The 17,744-nt window shown below is 55.7% G+C and overlaps 1 protein-coding gene across 1 annotated transcript; it reads left to right on the forward strand.

Annotated features, from left to right (window-relative positions):
* On the forward strand, positions 1–8,986 carry LOC123351573 (glycosylated lysosomal membrane protein). Its single transcript, XM_044991011.1, has 6 exons — positions 1–161; positions 2,502–2,759; positions 3,315–3,506; positions 4,674–4,892; positions 5,784–6,061; positions 6,554–8,986. The coding sequence occupies exons 1-6, from the start codon at positions 69–71 to the stop codon at positions 6,720–6,722; spliced, it is 1,209 nt and encodes a 402-aa protein (XP_044846946.1). The 5' UTR covers positions 1–68; the 3' UTR covers positions 6,723–8,986.
* The last annotated feature ends 8,758 nt before the right edge of the window (positions 8,987–17,744 follow it).

Genomic DNA, 17,744 nt, shown 5'->3' on the forward strand with positions numbered 1-17,744 from the left:
CTGCCCCTTTAAGGCGGGACGAGCCGGGCAGGCGCACGTGAGGGGAGAGTTGCAACACAGGAGCAAAGATGCTGCGGGGAAGTTGGCTGCTGCTCCCCGGCCTGTGGCTGCTGGGGGGCGTCTCCTGCCTGCTGGGGGCCGCGGGGGGCTATCGCAGGAAGGTGAGCGGCGGGGGGGCGGCTGGGGGCTTTGCTCGGTTGCTGCAGGAGCAGGTTGAGTGGCTGCAGCAATTTCATGCGTCCGGGGTCTGAGCCCGGGGACATCCGTGCAAAGAGGGGGACGCGCAGCCTTGCGGGTGGGGGGGGCTCCTAGGCAGAGCCCGGGCAGGCGGGGATCTGCAGTGCCTGGCTTTGCAGGCTGGTCGGATTCAGTCAATTAGTTCTACCTGCAATTCCCCCTTCCCCAGATGTTGTTGGCTGAGGTCTCTCTGTGCAAATGTGCAATCGCCTTGTCCTGCCTTCCGCTTGTGGGCATCTTGCTGCAGCCTCCGCCGAGTCCCATAAGGGGAACAAGCTGCCCTGCTCTGGGGAGGAAGGGGGGCGGGCGCTGGCTCGCCAGGAAGCTGGATTCTTACCCTGGCCCAACTGCTGCTAATGATCCTTCCCTACAGCTGGGCCAGGGACGAGCCTGGGAGTGAAATAAACCAGAGGCCTGTAGCTTGGCAGCCCCAAATAAGCAGCCTGAAGAAATGGGGGGGGGGGCTCAGAACCTTGCTAATGGCACCGCATGGGGGCCTGCTCAGTAGTAATTGAGGGGGTGTCCTCAGTGGGGGGAGGATAGGGAGTGACTGGCTCGGGCAGACCCCTGTCGGGGTCCCAGCAGATGAGCTCAGTATGGCAGTGAGTGCTGGGGGGAGCTTGTCCTGCAAGTGTCTTGCCCGTGGCTGGAGGTCCTGTTCTTGGGGCATGTTAGTTCCTGTATATAGTTCCTGAATAACCCCGTTGTGATGGCCAGCTATCAGCCCCCTCCTCCCAGCGCCCTCCTGGTTGTCAACAGCAGTCGGCTCTCCCAGCCGGCTGCCTCTCCTGCTGACTCAGGGGGAATGACTCTTGCTTAGAGAGTTTCTGTCTTTCCCTGACATGCCCTTTCGAAGCAGGAAGTGGAACTGCTGAGCTGGTTCCTTTCCAAGCCTGCAGGCTCCGGGCTAGCAACTGTGGGGCTTCTCCTTCTGCAAAGTGCTCTGGCTTCTTGGGGCTTCCCTTTTTAGTTCGATAGAGCTTGGAAGAAGGGAAACCTCGTCTTGGATCTGCTCTACCTAGTCCTGCCTTGGGGGGTGGGGATGGATTAGATCACCCCTTGAGATCCCCTCCCGCCCTACGGTTCTGTGGGTCTATGAAACACCGTGCTTGTCCCAATATAACTCTGTTAGGGGTGTGATTTATTTTAACTTATTTGATATATATATTTTTTGTTAGCAATATTGTTATACCAGTACAACCCTCCCGGTGTGGCTGCAGTTCTACTGGTGTAGAGGTGCCTTGTACTGGTATCCCCTATTTTCCCTTCCCATAGAGGAGTCGTTAGACATCATCCCATTTATACTGCTATGTCGCCTCCACACTTGTATGGCTTCAGCTATCCCAGGATAGCTGAAGCCATACAACTTTTTTGTGGGTTTCAACAAGGCTTTATGATATGTCTGGGGAGTGTTTGTCGTCTGTCCCGTGTAATCAGAGCATTGAAGCAAGACCAGCAGCAAACCTCTCAGTTCTCCCATTTCCCCTGCATCAGAAAGAAATTGAAAATCTATGTTCTTCCCTTCCCTTGGTTATTGAAATTCTGCTCCTTTTTGGTCAGATACTTTGGCCGAAGTAAAGCACACAACAAAACCAGAGACTGCTCGATGATGGGAGCTCTGTCTAGATGGCTTGGATGGTTCGATGGGTCTCTGCCAACTCTTAATATTTGGAGCCTTGTGCCCCCGACTGACGATATCTGGGGCAAAGCTGATGGAATTAGGAGAAACCGTCTTTTACTGGGTTTAGTATCTGTGGGGTCTATTGTATTCAAAACGCAGTTGTGTGTGTTACTATGGAATTGTACGTCATTCTTGTAGGAGGAGAGGGAGTGAAGCCCTGTCTGCCGGGGAAGGATGGTCTAGTGGTTTGGGGGCGAGCCTCTGGCTTGGGAGACCTAGGCGCAGTTCCCAACTCAGCCCCAGACTCCTTGTGTGATAGCAGGCAAGCCGCGTAGTCTCGCTGGGCCTCGGTTTCCCCCCATCTGTAAAATGGTGGATACTTTTGCTACCTCGCAGCAAAGGCTTTCTCATGCCTAGATGCTGTGGCAATAGGGTCCCAGACAGGTACAGGCAGCTTAATGGGCCAATATAATGCAGAGCTCCAGATCCCCAGTGGCCCTAAGGAGTCCAGGGCTGACAATCCTGGTCTAAACTTGTCCTGCCACTGCCCAGCCGGGCACGTGCTGAGCGGAGTCTAATGAGCTCAGGAATGGTCTGTGTGTGTGAATAATGCCCTGCCCGCGCTCTGCCTCCCATCGCCCAGGTGACCCTGCAGGCTGTCCCCGGCTCGAACAGCTCCTCCGCCAACCTCCTGCACGTGCGGGCCGTGGGCCGGAACGACACCCTGCACTACGTGTGGAGCAGCATCGGGGCACCCACCGTGCTGCTGCTCTACACCCGGAGCGAGAGCAGCGCCCTGCGCGTCAACTGGACCAAGCTCCTCTCGGCCTCCCCCGCCGGGGCCATCTGGATCGAGCCACCCGGCAGCGTCGTCTACTCCACCGCTGTTGTCTTCACCAAGGTCAGGGGTGGCGGTGGTGAGGGAGGCTGGGTCAGAGCCGAAGGAGCCGCCTACTTAGCTCCCGGCACAGCTGGTCCTAGAAGGTGGCATCTGGCTCTGCCACGTAGGGCATCCGGCTGCCCTCTGTTCATGCCCATTTGCTGCCTGATGTGGGGCTGTCCCTATGCAGCCTTCTCCAGTGTGCTAACCCCATCTGCCCCCCCCACCAGGGGAGGGGGTGCCCACCTCTTCCCTTGGGGTGGGAACCCTGCTGTGGTTGCAAGTTGGAGAAACTCGGCTGCCTCTTAGCCTGTGTGCTGTGCCTTTAAATTTCTGGCAGGAGGCAGCTCCTTCCTGGAGGGGACACAAGTCCCAGTGAGCATGCAGGTGGGATGAAAGGAGGGGGAGGGGTTTGCAATGGAGGGTGCCTCCCTCGGTAGTCAGGGGAAATATGTGGAACAGGCATGGTGCCCTGCATTGCCAAGGGGCTGGGGTCAAGTGTGCATGTGCGGGGGGGAGCTGGTGTTTAAAGTCTCGTCCAATGCAAACCGAGGCCCCTCTCCCTCCTGCTTCCAGGTGTTCGAGTACAACGGGGCCAACGCGTCGGCCCTCTCCAAGGGGCAGGAGGAGCCGTTCTACCCCCCCTACGACCTGGCTGGCTTCTCCTGGCAGAGCGTGAACCGCACCGTGAACCAGACGGCCCTCACGGCCAGGTTCCAGGGGGTGGACCCCGGGAGGGCCTTTGGCAATGGCACCATCTCCTTTCAGGTGAGGCGGCCCGCCCCGGGAGAGGGGTCTGCCACTAGCCGTCCAAGGGGGTGCCCGCTGAAACTGTTGAGAGGCTTCCCAGGAGCTCAGGATTGGGCCCCTTGGTCCTTCTTGGCTCTACTGCCTGTGCCATTGGAGATGTGCTACACGCCCTCCATGCACCCCTCCAGCCCCCCGCCAGCCTCTCAGCTGCCTCTCCTCTGTTGCTGTCGACCCTCTCCCTGTCCTCTGCTGGTCCTCTGGTCCGCTCCCCAGTCCTGTTTGCATTCCCCAAACAGCATTCTTCCCCCTTCCCCTGGCCTCTTCCTGATCAAGTAGGGGACAGGGCCTCTTCCCTGAGCTTACAGCAGGGCCATGGTTAGGCGGGGCTGCGTTGGGACCTGCTTCCCGACTGCCAGAAGCCACCCCCATTCTATCCTTCTGGGAATAGAACCCTGGAGTCCTGGCTCCCAGTCTCATGTGCTGTAGCATGAGAGTGTTCCCCGGAGGATGAGCCACTCCTCGCTGGTTCCCCAGTGGCCTAGCAAGACCCAATGGTTCTCTGACCTTCTCCAAGCCCCCAGGACTGCTTGGAGAAGGTTTGTAGGATTCATAGATTAAGGCGAGAAGGGGCCATTCTGATGCTCTGGTCGAACCTCCTGTATAACACAGGCCAGAGAACCTTGCCAAGCAATTCCTGCGTGCAGCCCATATCTTTTGGCGGAGCTAGTGTTCTCCCTAAGACATCCACGCTTGACTTAAAGGCTGGAAGAGATGGTGAATCCTCCAGGGCTTTAGGTGCATTGTTATTCCAATGGTAACGCTGCTGGGCTGGGTAATCTGGCATAGTTTCGTCACCGTAGGCTCCTTCTGGTCGCTGTAGGGCATATGGAGTTGTAAGGGATGTCATGATGAGTCCCCCATATCCTTGCTGTAACACTTGTTATGGTAGCACTGGGTACCCACCTAGTGCTGGGTGCTGCACAGACATGATGCAGTCCCTGCCTGAAAGAGCTGACAACCTGAATGGACAAGGGAGGGTGTGAGGGGAAACTGAGGCATAACGAGGGGAAGTGACTTGCCCAAGACCACCCAGCAGGTCAGTGGCATCGCTGGGAGCAGACCCCATGAGTTCTGAGTCCTGGCCCACTGGACTGTGCTATTCCTCTCCTATGCCTCTGCCTCCAGGTGACAGCCTACGAGCAGGGTGGCCGGGACGGCCCCCTCCCTCGCCTCCTGCACACCGCCAACAGCTCCAAGGTGGAGTTCATCATGGACAAGGTGGCCCCGCACGGCAACAGGTCTCGCTTCATGCTGGAGGTGGTGACGGTGGAGGAGAAAGGCGGGCGCAAGAGGCTTCAATCTGTGCGGTCCATTGATGATGAGTACACGCCCACCATCTTTGAGGTGAGGGCTAGGGGGCACTATGGTGCTGAAAGCCATCCGGCTGCCTAGACAGATGCCGATTAGGAGCTCAGCTACCTCAGTAATGGCACCATTTAGGAGTTAATATAGAATAGAATGGAAGGGAAAAAGCTGGAGTAGGAGTGAATATGACCCATGTTGGGGTGAGATGGGGGAGTGTCCCATTCTAATGGCTGACACATATATGGAGAGTAAGAGTCTACTACAAGTGACAGCGGGTGGAGTTCCTCCTTTAGCTCAAGTGGTAGAGGTGGAGGCCCTTGGTGCTTCGTGGCCCTAATGACCTGAAGAGGTTGTGATATTGGCAGGGGAAGACACAGATTTAAGTCCAGGTTGGCTGGAAAACGAAACTTCCTGAGAAACGTTGCTTGGTGGGTTGCAATTTTTGTCTTTGATGGAGACTTTCCAGGCTGATCTAATTCTTAAGCTTCAAACGTTAAGGTTAGCAAAGGGCCCTTCACCTAGTATTTGTTCCCAGGGTGTTTTGTTTATGGCTTCTACATCCTGTCTGAGCTATTCTGAAACTTCCCTTAGGAGCCTGCTTGTATGGGAGAAATCCAGGCATGAGAAAGTGAAGTCACTTGCCTGAGTCAGTGCCAGAGCTGGGAAAGAAACCCAGGAGTCGAGACTCCTGGCGCTCAGCTTTGACCAGCAGGATGTGCTCTCTGGATTCTGTCCTGGGCACTGGAAGGAATCCTGGCTCTCACCCCCGTCCCCGCTCTAACCACTAGATCATGCTCCCTCCCAGTGCTGGGGCCAGACCCCAGGAGTTCTGGCTCCCAGCTCCCCGGCTCCAGCGTGAAAGCAGTTGGTCGTCATGCCCTTGCTTTGTCTGCCCTCTTAACGTGTTGCGCTCTCTCTGGGTGGGGGCAGATGGCCCAGCTGGTGTCCGAGTCCCGCAACAACAGCATCGGCCCAAGCTTCTTCCAGTGGAAGACGACGGCATACGGCTCCAGGGAGGCCAGCCGGGAGAACGCCATCCGCTGCCGCTACCGCCCCCTGCAGACAGCCAACCGGACGCTGCCAGGGCCCAGCATCGCGCATGCCTACTTCGGGGAGGACCTGGGCCGCAGCCACCACATCGCCGCCATCAATATCTCCTTCGGCGGCGAGGATGGGGAGGTCTACGCCGAGAAGGGCTACCTGAGCTGGTGAGTGGTACCTTCCTTCTGCTCCCCCTGCCTGTCTGAGTGGTATCTCCCCGCCGGCTTCTACCCACTACCCCTGCAGAGTGCTAGGTGCTGCCCATGTACATGGACGGTGCAGCCCCTGCCCTGGAGAGCTCCTGGCTGACAGCCTCTGGCTTCCTGCTGCTGCTGCCCCACTCCCACTCCCGACAGGCCTGTGGCTTGGAGGGTCAGTCACTGAGCCCCACTTTTCCCTGCCCTCCAAGTAGCTTCCTGTGTCCTCTGCCACGGGCTACTTCAAACTCCCCCCAACTATCTCTGCTCAGAGGGGAAGTGACTGGCCTGCAGGGCAGAGGCAGGATTTGAACCCGGGTCTCCCAAGCCCAGTGCCTTAGCCCCAAGGCTGTCCTCTGTCCCCATTGCGGGGAGGAAGGAGGCCATGGGACTCGGCTGATTGGCCCAGACCGGCCACTTCATCGCTGACTAGCCTCTTCCTTTGCTCCCTGTCTCCCCCAGGTCTGCCTTGCTCGGCTTCGGCACGCCCCCGAAAGACGCCTTCTCTCCCCTCGTGATGGCCATCGTGGCCGTGGCCCTGGGCACCCCTGTGGTGCTGCTGCTGGCGGGAGGCCTTGTGGTGCTGTTCGCACGGAGGAAGCGCCATTCCCAGTACGAGCCCATCAACTGACTGATGTGGGCAGGACTTAGAAACAGCTAGCGCCGGCCACGGTTCTCTCACCGGACCCTCGGGCTCCTGAAGTGGCTGCTCCTGGGAACTTATTTATTAACAGCCACGGTTGCGCGTCCTCTTCTCTATCTCAACAGTCCTGACCCCTCGTCACTCCCGGCTCAGAGGGGAATAGTGCAATGATCTGCAGTGCTACCTCTGCACCCTGGATCCTGGCTCTTCAGCACTCGGCTGGGGGAGGTGGGAAGGAGACCCGCCCTGTATTCATAGCTGCTCAGCTGTCTGATGCCTCGAGGATGGACTGATCCATTTCTCCCTTACTGCTTCTAAAAGACTTGTAGGGGGTATCTGGCACAGAGGGTCTCCTCGGGGGCTCTAGAATCATTCCAGGGCAGGGCTGGGATCCGGCAGGGCCTGCCTCAGAAATGCCTCACTTAAGGGGTCAGAAGTATTAGCAGTTTCTAGGCCAGTGTCTAGCTTCTCCCTTCACTCCACCCATCCGCGCACCTGACCCGGCGTTCACAAATACAGAACCTTCCCATAGCGCACTTTGCAAGGTGCTACCCAGCTTCTGGTTTTAATCGCTGCTCTTGTTTTAAACCAGCCAGCGAGGGATTGTGGCTTGACGGGGGGGGGGTTGGTCGTGTTCACCACTGGGAGAAATGATCTTCTGTCTCTTTTAAAAAGGAGAAACCACTAGTCGTCTTCTCCCTCGGAGGCTGGGTCACAGAAGGCAACGTGCCTTTGCTGTATAAATCGCCAGCTTGTGAGCAGATCAACCTAGTTACACCCCGCACGTGCCACCCACTTGAGTGTTTTGTAACGTCACCAGTTCCTTGGCGGGAGAAGATGGTGTCACACGGTTCTAACACTCTGCCTCACTGGTGAGCGGGCAGCAATCTGCTGCCCGTGAATTCTAACTGTACCTGGGACGGCTAAAAAGTTGCCTTTCGCCAATAGGGCGGAGGCTTTTCAGCATGAACTAATGACGTTGGGATGCGTCAATGTTAAGTGTCCAGCATGAGTCCCCTTAAAAATGGCCAGATCTTTTTCTTTTGTCAGAGGGTCGGGGCTTGGCCCTGCCCGCAAAACGGGGCCTCTTTTAAGGTCCCTCAGGTTGGGTGCCCAAAAAATCACCAGTCCCTTTTTGAAAATCTTGGCCTGAAAGCTCTGAATTCGGAGTGTCAAGCACTCCCCTCAGCTGGCAAGTTCCAGGTCCCATTGCTGTTACGCCCCTGTTCTCACTCTGCTGAGTTTGCTCGGAGGAGCCAGCTCTGAAAGTGTTACTTGAAATCTCACCAAACACCCTCCCTCTGCGGTATGTAATTCACTCGGTGTTTTGAGAGGTGATGACAGGTTTTCTTCAGATGCTTCTATCTTTTGTTCTGCCTTTTGGACCAATTAAAGAACATTTTTTTAAGACCTCTCTCCCTTTTGGTAGCTTTGTACATACGTAGGGCCAGGCTGGTGGTAAATGTATGTTCGAGTGGTGCCTGGCGCCCCAGGCTGGCTGCTGTGTGAACAAAGTAGACCATCCCTGCCCCACGGATTGAAATAAATTTTCATGTGTCCTGCTCAGCCGGGACAGACCATTGTGGGCAGCAAGACCCAGTGGTCAAAGGGGGCATTCCAGCTTCATTGCAGGAACATCCACCAGGGATATGGTGGAGATTAGTACAAATTATTGAAAGGGAGTAAGTCTTTGCTGATTTCACTATTGGCTGGGAAACAAATCCTAGTTTCTTTTCTCTAGTGCTGATTGGGTCCCAGCTCTCTGGTAGCTTGTTTTAATTTTTTTTCCAACTAGTTTTACAATCGAGGGCTTCTGGCTCTTGAGTGGGTCACAGTAAAAAGCCAATCCTGTAAGATCTCCCAGGTGAACCTGGCTTGGCTGGTGCCTACATGGCAGACCCGTAGAGGGATTGGTGTGGTGGTCTGATGCAGTGTCCCAGCTGGGGGCTAGGTGGGATTGTGTTGCTGGAGGGGTAGCTGCTCGGGGGAGAGATGAAGTGAATTGCCCAAGGCCATTTTGGGTACAAGGGAAGCGGTTTAAAGTTAGTGGCCCAGCCAAATTCCAAATCTCTGGAATTTACCTTTCTCCCCCCAGTCTCAGTTGGCAGCGGATGTTGCTCCCCATTCTGGATGACTCTTTACTGTTGCTCTGCTACAGTGTTCAGCCCCAGAACTGGTTGCATTTCCCCAGGGGAAGAAATAATTCCTATATGTCACACCAATATGTTTGTGAACCATTTTTAATGGTTACCAAATAGCTTAAGGTGCAAGGTAGTAGAGTAGCATCAGCTCAAACCCAGGCAGAGAGAGATCCTCTCTCTGCCTGGGTTTGAGCTATGTCCATCATGGTGCAATAACATGGGTGTTGCTAACAGAGCAATGTCTGAGTCAGCTCCCTCCCCTAGCAAGTGACAGCAAGATGCTGGAGAGTGGCGAATCAAGCCGAGCCTGGCCTCACTGCTGGCTGTGGGCCTGTGGGAACTGGTGTCTCAGCTGGTACTTCTGGATCTCAGACGAGGCATGTTTGCCAGCTGTTCTGTAGCGTTATTTAGTGCTATCCTGGCTGCCATGTGACGTGAGAAACAGGTGAGTTAGCAGTCACATCAGCTTAGGTAGGGTCCTAAAGTAGAGGTGGGGCTCAGTGTTGGAATCCAAACTCTACAGCTCCCGGGTGGTTGAATGAGTGTTTCTGGTCCAGTCCCATTTCTAATCTAAAGGGTTCTTGCCTTTATGACAAGGGATCCATTCTGGCTCCATGCCTCCAGCTGTCTGGGGGGAGTGGCTGGCTGTGATATACTGCACACAGGTCTAGCAGTGTAAAGGGGAGCAGGGAGAGCTTTAGCATGGAGGGCACTGCCCCTGTCTGAGATGAAAATGGGACAACTGTCTGCTTGTCTCTGAATAACAGTAATAACCTCTAGTGCTATCTAGCTCTCTTCACCAAAGGAGTTCAGTGTCATTATCTCCACTCTACTGAAGGGGGGAGGGAGGGGAACTGAGGCACAGAGCGGGGAAGTGATTTGCTCAGGGTCACCCAGTAGGCCTCACACATTGCTGTGACGGTGTGGTGCAGCTGTGCTCTAGTGAGGAAATCCTGTCACCTGGCACCACTCATGTTGACTTCACAGCAGCCAGGGCTTCACCCCAGGAGCCTGGGTGGGCTATAGACATGGAGCATCTAACCTGTGGGACTTTCCGCTTCAGGACTCCAGCGGGATGATTCTTAAAAAGACAGGATCATGTGGTGCTCAGCTCCGGTGTTCGTTGCAGGTCAAACCCCGCACGCTTGGGCTGAGCGTTCGCAGGCTTTGGCGCTGAACTTGCCAGCCTTGGGATGTTTCTGTATCTACGATTCTGGGCTAAAGCAACCCCAACCTCATGCTGCAGGGCTGCAAGCCTGAAGGAGTCAGGCAGGAACTCCATGCTGCTGGTGGCTTCATCTTTCTTTGGCTGCTCCTGCAGATGAGACCAGACCAGGAGCCTGATGCAGTTTGGATTTTTTTTTTCTTTCCAGGCTGGTTGGAAGAACAGTGGGAAGAAACACTTTCCTGTCGGGGAATGGGGTTTCACCAACTTTCCAGCAGGAAAATTTAAGCACTATCTGTGTCTGCCTGAGCTACCATGGTGCCTGCTGCCTGGACTACGTCTTCCCTGATGCACCAAGCAGCATGAGGCTACAGTGGTTCATGGGAAATGTAGTCTAACCAGTGAACTGAACCCACAGGCAAGCATGAGTCCCAGAACTATAACGCCTATCAGTCATTGCAGCCTCTCAGGAAAGCGGAGAGCTTAGTCTTAACCCCAACAATCAGACACTTGCAAATTGGAATTTTTTTAGCACTCTTTGGACAGGATACTGAGCTAGATGGGCCATTGCTCTGACCCAGTATTACCATTCTTATGTTCATTAAAAGTTTTGAGACAGTTTTCCCCCAAATCAGCCTGGAAACAGATACAGAAATACTGGAATTTCCTGCAGGATAGAAAGCCTGATTATTATTTTTTTTTAAATTTGCTCTGCTCCTTTGATACAAGAAGGTCCACATAGTTCAAAGTGACTGAACCAAGTTCTGCGACTTACGAAAGTAAAAGATCCTTTATTTTTTTCCCCCATTAACAAAAATGCAACAGCCCAACTTGCTTTCTCTTAAGCCCCGATCCACAGCCCTCTGCAGTCAAGGGGAACTCATCTGTTGATGGCACTTGGCATTGGATTGACCCACATTATCATCACCACCTCCTGTGGGAGAACCACTCATCCTTGACAAGAACATTGCAGCTGGTGCATTGCAAGTGACACGTGAACAAGAAAAATAAATGCGTGGCAGGGTCTAGTGGGCAAAAAAAAAAAAATCCTCTGCAGCTGTGGTAGGTGCCCATTCTCTTTTCTGACCATGAAATGCCTCTTTAAGAGGGAGGAACAGCTCTTCTACATAACACTGGCTTGCTGGCCTGTAACCCTAGGTTACCCCTTCACCCTGCAGCTTGCATAACATGCTTGCAAAGGAATGCATGGAACCCTAGATGAGGCTTTGGCCACTAACTTTTACCAGAGGGGCTGAGAGATCTGTGTTTCTAGGACAAACACTGATGTCTCTCTAAAGTGTATATAAAAAAAGCAGCTAGCTGGGTTCTTTTAAAAAGAGCTGCCTCAAACCAGCCTTTGGAAAAACAAATGTTGGCATGATTGGAAGCCATAGAATTTTGTTTCAATGCTTTAAGGCTGCAGTTGGTGCCTTCAATACCAATGTACTAGTCCTCATGTGGCCCTTGTGGCGATTTGAGTTCGAGATCCCTGACGTAGGGAGTATCGCTGGGATGCTGAACAGAGGGTCGCTACTCCAGCTCGGAAGGACGTGGCAGCAGGGAGGAGAGACGCGGGTCTGAGGTGTGGCCGGCCACAGGAAGAGATCAGTCCTCTGAAAAGGGGCGGGATGGGCAGGGTTAGGCCAGTGCCCACTCTCCAGTCTCGGGATCCACTGCCGCGTTGGTTTCTGAAAGAATGGCAACCAGGTCTGTTTAGTAACCACCCCTCGCTTTTATCTAGCGCTTTCCATCCCTACAGCTCAAAGCCTCTTACAAAAGAGAGTCGGGATCATTAGCCCCATCTGTGTAATGGGGAAACCAGCATAAAGAGGGCCCTAAAGATCACTCAGCCCACCAGCGGAAAGGTGAGGAACAAAACCTACCTCTGTCGAGTTCCAGCCACATTGTCTCCCTCTGAACACCTCTAACATTGTCGGGGTGGGAGGGAGTGGCCGTGCTGTAATCAGACTCCTCCCGCTATGCCAGACTAGCTGGCTCTTACTGCTGAAACAATCAGCAGTGAAACAGCTAACGAGGCCAATGTATGGGTTTTTCACTCAGTAGGTTTCAGAGTTAACAACCGATTATGGGAGCCGTTCTCATCTCTCCTACAGCTAGCATTTCAGACAACCTGCAGCCTCACACAGTAGCCTTAAAGACTAACCCGGGGACTAGGCTTCTTGAACTGCAAGGTTGGGCTGATTGTATGGGGAAGCAAAGCCTAGGATATCCAAACTGGCGTGATACGACTCACCCATGCAGGAGGCCCCAGGCGATGGGGGCGTGCTGGCTGGTAGCAAAGGAATGTCTGAGGAAGGTACTGCAGGTAGCAAGGCAGACGCCAGGTTGCTGTGCAAAGACGACTCTCCCATGCTGCTTAAACACATCTGCAGATACTCCCCGGACAGCATCCCCAGCTGGCCTGCCTGGTGCTCCAGGGATGGGTGAGGGCAGGGTGCTGGGTCGCAGCTAAAGGTCTCGGCTGAAGGCACCTCCGGGGGTAGGATCTGCTCCAGGTTGGCAGCTGTCGGCCTGGCTTCTGCAATGTCCTCCTGGGAGGACTCCATGCTTTCTTGGGGGGGCAGTTGGGAGGCGACACTGGAAACCAAGTTAATGGAGGCCCAGTGCCCCACCAGCTGCTGGGATGGGGCCAGCCTGATATCTAGGGAGAGGGAGAGACCGGCATTGGAAAATGATGGCGATAGCTGCATTATTTTTTATAAGCATCAGGTGGACCTCAGTTTACCTGCTTACTACTATTCTGTCTGACTGTGTGGCGTGAAATCAAAGGAGGCTGCTGGCGGGGGGGGGAAACAAGGAGGGAGACAGAGAATACCAAGGGTCCTTAAGAAATCAATGTGGGAGCTAAGTGGGAAATAGCCACCTGCCTCGTTTCAGCCGGGCTAGCAGGTTTATTTTTCTCAGGCCCAAGCCTCGGGTCAAAGGGACACTAACCTATTAAAGACCCCCACCTAGAGAGGAAGGGGAGGGGGCAGCAGCTGCTCCGGGGAGAGACAAGGAGATTAAAGTCAGGACTCCTGGGTTCCTTGCCTGGCGGGGGGCAAAGGGAGACAGGACCTGTGGGTATCCCTACCTCTGAGAAGCAGGGTGGACTAGTGGTTAGAGAAGGGGGGTGCTAGACGTTAGGACGCCTGTGTGGTTATTTGTGTTGAAGTACTGTCTAAAGGCCCCTGCCCCATGGTGCTAGGCACTGCACAGACACAACAAAAAGACAGTTCCTGCCTCAAAAAGCTTGTGAACCGAGTTCTGTTCCTGTCACTACAGGGAGTGGGGTCTAGGGGTTAGAGCATGGGACGGGGAGGCAGGACTCTTGGATTCTATTCCTGCCCCTGGGAGGGAGCGGGATATACTAATCAGAGCAGTGGGGCCTGGGGCTCAGGCTCTATTCTCTCTGTAAAGGGATTTAGAGCGTAGTTAATTCAGATTAAGATAGGGCGTGAATTTAAAGTGCAAACAGCTATTCCCGAGTAACTCCATGTGTGGGCAAGTCCCTCCGCAGCAGAGCAGTGGGGACTGAGAGGTAGGACGCCTGGGTTCTGCTGGCAGCTCTGCCACTGACTTTGCTGTATGGCCTTGGGTGAACCGCTTCCCTCGTGCCTCGGTTTCCCCCTCGGTCCAATGGGGAGAGTATTGACCTAGCCCTGGAAGGGGAGGCTTTGTTCACTAACATTTGAGATGTCTGCATGAAAGGCACGAACAGGAGCTTCTTTGTTTTTACGATTTATGTTTGTTTGTGACCTAGGCCCTGATTCCTAGGGACGCTGGGCGCTGCCAGCTCCCGCGTACTTCATGTGTGTGTGGAGGGTGCTGAGTGCCTTCTGAAAATCAGACCACATACCATCTCTATTTGATCACAGGCCCAATCCTGTCAGGGGCTGGGCCTCTTTGACTCCCCCCTGGAGCACAAGGATCTTCAGTGCCACCCTCAGGGCTGGATCCAAAGCCCACTGGGGTCCCCAGGGGAGCCTTTCCAGTGATTTTCATGGCCTCTGGATTGGATCCTTGGTGCCATGGGAATAACAGCCGGCAAACAGACAGAGGCCTAGGTAAATATTGACCCAAGCCCCAGCCAGAGCAATGCAGCTGAATACATTTTCCCCATAGTCCTTGAAACAATTAGCGCTGCTGTTACTCACTCGCTGCTCCAAGCGTGAGAGAAGGCCTTCCACACGCACCCCTACCCGTCTCCTCCCTCCACCCACAGAGACCTCCCCTCTCCGGCTCCACCTCAACACAGAGGCTAAAACACAGCCCGTTAAGTGGGTGCTCCCTTCCCCTGTACACCTCTAGGCCAAAATCAGGGGCTGCACAGTGGTCCCAGAAGGGATGTGACTGAGGGGCATTTGAGATGTGTAATCTACAAGCGGAACTGACCGAGCAATAATTAACCCAAGTGGGGACAAAGAAAATAGCCTCCCCAACACCTTTCAGTTTGGATCACAGGCACCGTAGCCCACAAATCTAGCCTCTTCCCCCACAACACACACAACCAGGCCCCAACCTGGCAACCCCATTCCCCTCGGGACAGGAAGTGTCAGTTTCATCACAGGGAAGAACCTTCCACTGCTGAAACCAGAGGTATTTGGTATGGATGGGAGAGGTCTTAGGAAGAAGGTCCCCTGGGGCTGGTAGGGATGGGATGAGGCCCAGAGGGTCCCCTGGAGGAGGGTCCCTGGGACTGGCAGGGGGATCCCCTTTAGCTGGAAGGGATGGGACAAAGGTCCCTGGTGCTAGCAGGGCGGATCTCCTATCGATGGCAGGCATGGGACAAAGGTCCCCCTTGGGCTGGTTGGGGGCCATCCCTGGGGCTGGCAGGGGTGGGACCAAGGTTGCTGGGTCTGTGGGGGTCGCTGTGCGGGGTCACTTGGGCTTGTGGGGGGAGGACTAGGGCCCCTAGGTGAGAGCAGGGTCCTCTGAGGCTGGCAGGGGAGTCACTGGGGCTTGCGGGGGGAGGAGGTGGGTCCAGGGTCCTTGGGGCTGCCAGGGGAGTCCCCAATGCTGGTGTGGGTGGGACCAGGGTTGCTGGGGCAGGCAGGGGTGGGACCAACTGACCGGTGTCTCTGGGGTTGGCAGAGGTGGGAGCAGGGTTGCTGGGTTCTTGGGGTCTAGCAGGCAGGTCCCCTGGGGCAGGCAGGAGTGGGGGCAGGGAGCCTGGGGGTGGGACAGGCAGGAGACGGGAGTAAGGTCCCTTAGGGCTGGCAGGAATAGGGGCAAGATCTCTAGGGGTGGGGGGAGGGTCCCTGGGGGTGGGACCAGGGTCAGTGGGGCAGGCAGGAGATGGGAGCAGGATCCCCTGGGGCTGGCAAAGGGGAGAGCAGGGTCACTGGGGCTGGCAGAGGGGGGAGCAGGGTCCCCTGGGGGGGGGAGCAGGGTCACTGCGGGGAGGATCCCCTGGGGGTGGCAGAGATAGAGGCAGGATCCCTGGGGGTGGGACCGGGTCGGTGGGGCTGGCAGGGGTGGGGGAGGCTCCCCTGGGGCAGGCAGGAGTGGGAGCAGGGCCCCCTGGGGCTGGCGGGGATAGAGGCAGGATCCCTGGGGGTGGGACCGGGTCGTGGGGCTGGCAGGGGTGGGAGAGGCTCCCCTGGGGCAGGCAGGGGTGGGAGCAGGGCCCCCTGGGGGTGGGAGAGGCTCCCCTGGGGCAGGCAGGAGATGGGAGCAGGGTCGGTGGGGCTGGCGGGGGGGGGGAGGCTCCCCTGGGGCAGGCAGGGGTGGGAGCAGGGTCGGTGGGGCTGGCGGGGGGGGGGGTCCCCGGGGCTGGCGGGGGGGGTCCTGGGAGGAGACGAGCCCCCGCGGGTGGCCCCTGGCTCCGCAGCCCGCCGGCGGGAGCTGTCCCGGGGGCGCCGCCCGCCCTCGCCCCGCGGCGGCTCCTTACCGCAGGGGCCGGGGCTCCGGCCCTGCCCGGCCGCCTTCCGGGGGGCGCTGCGGGGCGGACACGGCTTCCTGCGGCCGGGCCCGCGCTCGGCGGCCATGGCCCGGCAGCGGCTCGCGGGGCAGGGCCGGGGAGGGGATTGTTAGCGGCCGGGCCGCAGCCCCGGGCGCGGGTGGAGCCGGAGCAGGGTTGATCGGTTTGGAAGGGCGGGGGCGGCGGGGCAAAGGTGCGGTCACACCCACAGGCCAGACTCTGATCTCAGGCTGGTGTCAATCTGGAGTCACTCCGCTTAATCAATAAAGTCAGGGCCACACTGAGCTCAGTTAGGCTGGTGTCAATCTGGATTGACTCCGTTTAATTAGTGGCGCGAGGGCCACACTGAGCTCAGTTAGGCTGGTTTCAATCTGCAGGCACGCCACTTAATAGTCAGGGCCAGACTCTGTGCTCTTTTCAGAGGGATAGCCATGTTCGTCTGTATCACCAAAAATAACGAGGAGTCCTTGTGGCACCTTAGAGACTAACACATTTATTTGAGCATAAACTTTTGTGGGCTAAAACCCACTTCATGGGATGCATGCCTCATCTCTGATCTCTGTTACACTGAGAGTAAATCTAGAGTCAACCCACGTAATCAGCGGAGCCAGGGCCATACTGAGCTCAGTTATGATGGTGTAAAACTGGAGTCGCTCCACTTTAATCTATGACCATAGGAACAGATTCGGATCTGTAACGCTGGTGAGTTACTCCATTGAAGTCAGTGACTGGCTTTACAATGGATTATACTACAAAATTAGGTGTGTAACATAGTGAAGCTGGCATATGTCCCCACGTTGACCACGCTAGGTTGATGTAGGAGCCCCTCCTGTTGGCGTAGGGTAGGTACGTGCTGCAGCAGCACCATTGTCATGTTTCAAGTGTACACAAGCCCTGAGATCAGAATCTCACCCCCTGCTTTTTATGTGCCTGGAAAGCACCACCAATGCCTGCGGTGCTGCATAAATAGAAACCCCCCGAAAACCTCCCGCACGGTGTTAAGCTAATGGTACCTTTAACACAAGCCAAAGGAGGGGCAGTTCCCCTCTTGCTCCCCCAGCTTCTTCCTTATTTTCTAGCTCTCGTCCATGCTGGCACTAGGCCTGATGAGTAAATAAGAGACATGTTGGGAAACAGCCAGCCCTCAGGGGTAGAGGCTGTGATGAGGAAGGATGGGCTGGTGGTTAATATGCGGGTCTGAGAGTTGAGAGAGTTCGGGTCTGCCACTGACTTCCTGCTCTAGGACCTTGGGTGAGTCACTTAATCTATCTGTGCCTCAGTTTCCCCATCTATAACATGAGGGCAATAGCACTGTCCTGTGTTGTGAGGATAACTGCATTGAAGATGGCGAGGTGCTCAGATATTCCAGGGATGTGGGCCACAGAAGTACTGAAGATAGACAGAAATGGCAGGAGTTCCAGGAAAAAAGGGATGAGGAACCCTGAGTGGTCCATACACTCCTCTTGACACACCCAACCAAGGGTGTACCGTGCACACACACAGGCATGCGCATGAGCGCGCGCACACACACAGAGAGTTTCTTCCGTGTTGCTTGGCTCACCCAGATCTAACCAGTTACGGGAACGGAAGCTGAGCCGCATCACAGATCAAGAGTCACTGGGTCAAAAACAGGCCCCAGCCAGTTCAACAGGAATTCTGCAGTTGTTTGGGCTCGCTCAGAATTATTCCTCGTCTAAGCTTTTAACCCCGGGAGATGGGAGAACTGCTGGCAAGGGTGTGAAGTGGGTAAACACAGAGGATGGAGATTTGTTAGGGGGATC

Source organism: Mauremys mutica, chromosome 17 (genome assembly GCF_020497125.1).
Source record: "Mauremys mutica isolate MM-2020 ecotype Southern chromosome 17, ASM2049712v1, whole genome shotgun sequence".
NCBI classification, from domain to species: Eukaryota; Metazoa; Chordata; order Testudines; family Geoemydidae; genus Mauremys; species Mauremys mutica.

Coding starts and splice junctions, on each gene's coding strand:
- LOC123351573 (XM_044991011.1), top strand. CDS start 69: ATGCTGCGGGGAAGTTGGCTGCTGCTCCCCGGCCTGTGGCTGCTGGGG. Junction 2,760..3,314: donor CCGCTGTTGTCTTCACCAAG/GTCAGGGGTGGC, acceptor TCCTGCTTCCAG/GTGTTCGAGTACAACGGGGC. Junction 4,893..5,783: donor ACACGCCCACCATCTTTGAG/GTGAGGGCTAGG, acceptor GGGTGGGGGCAG/ATGGCCCAGCTGGTGTCCGA.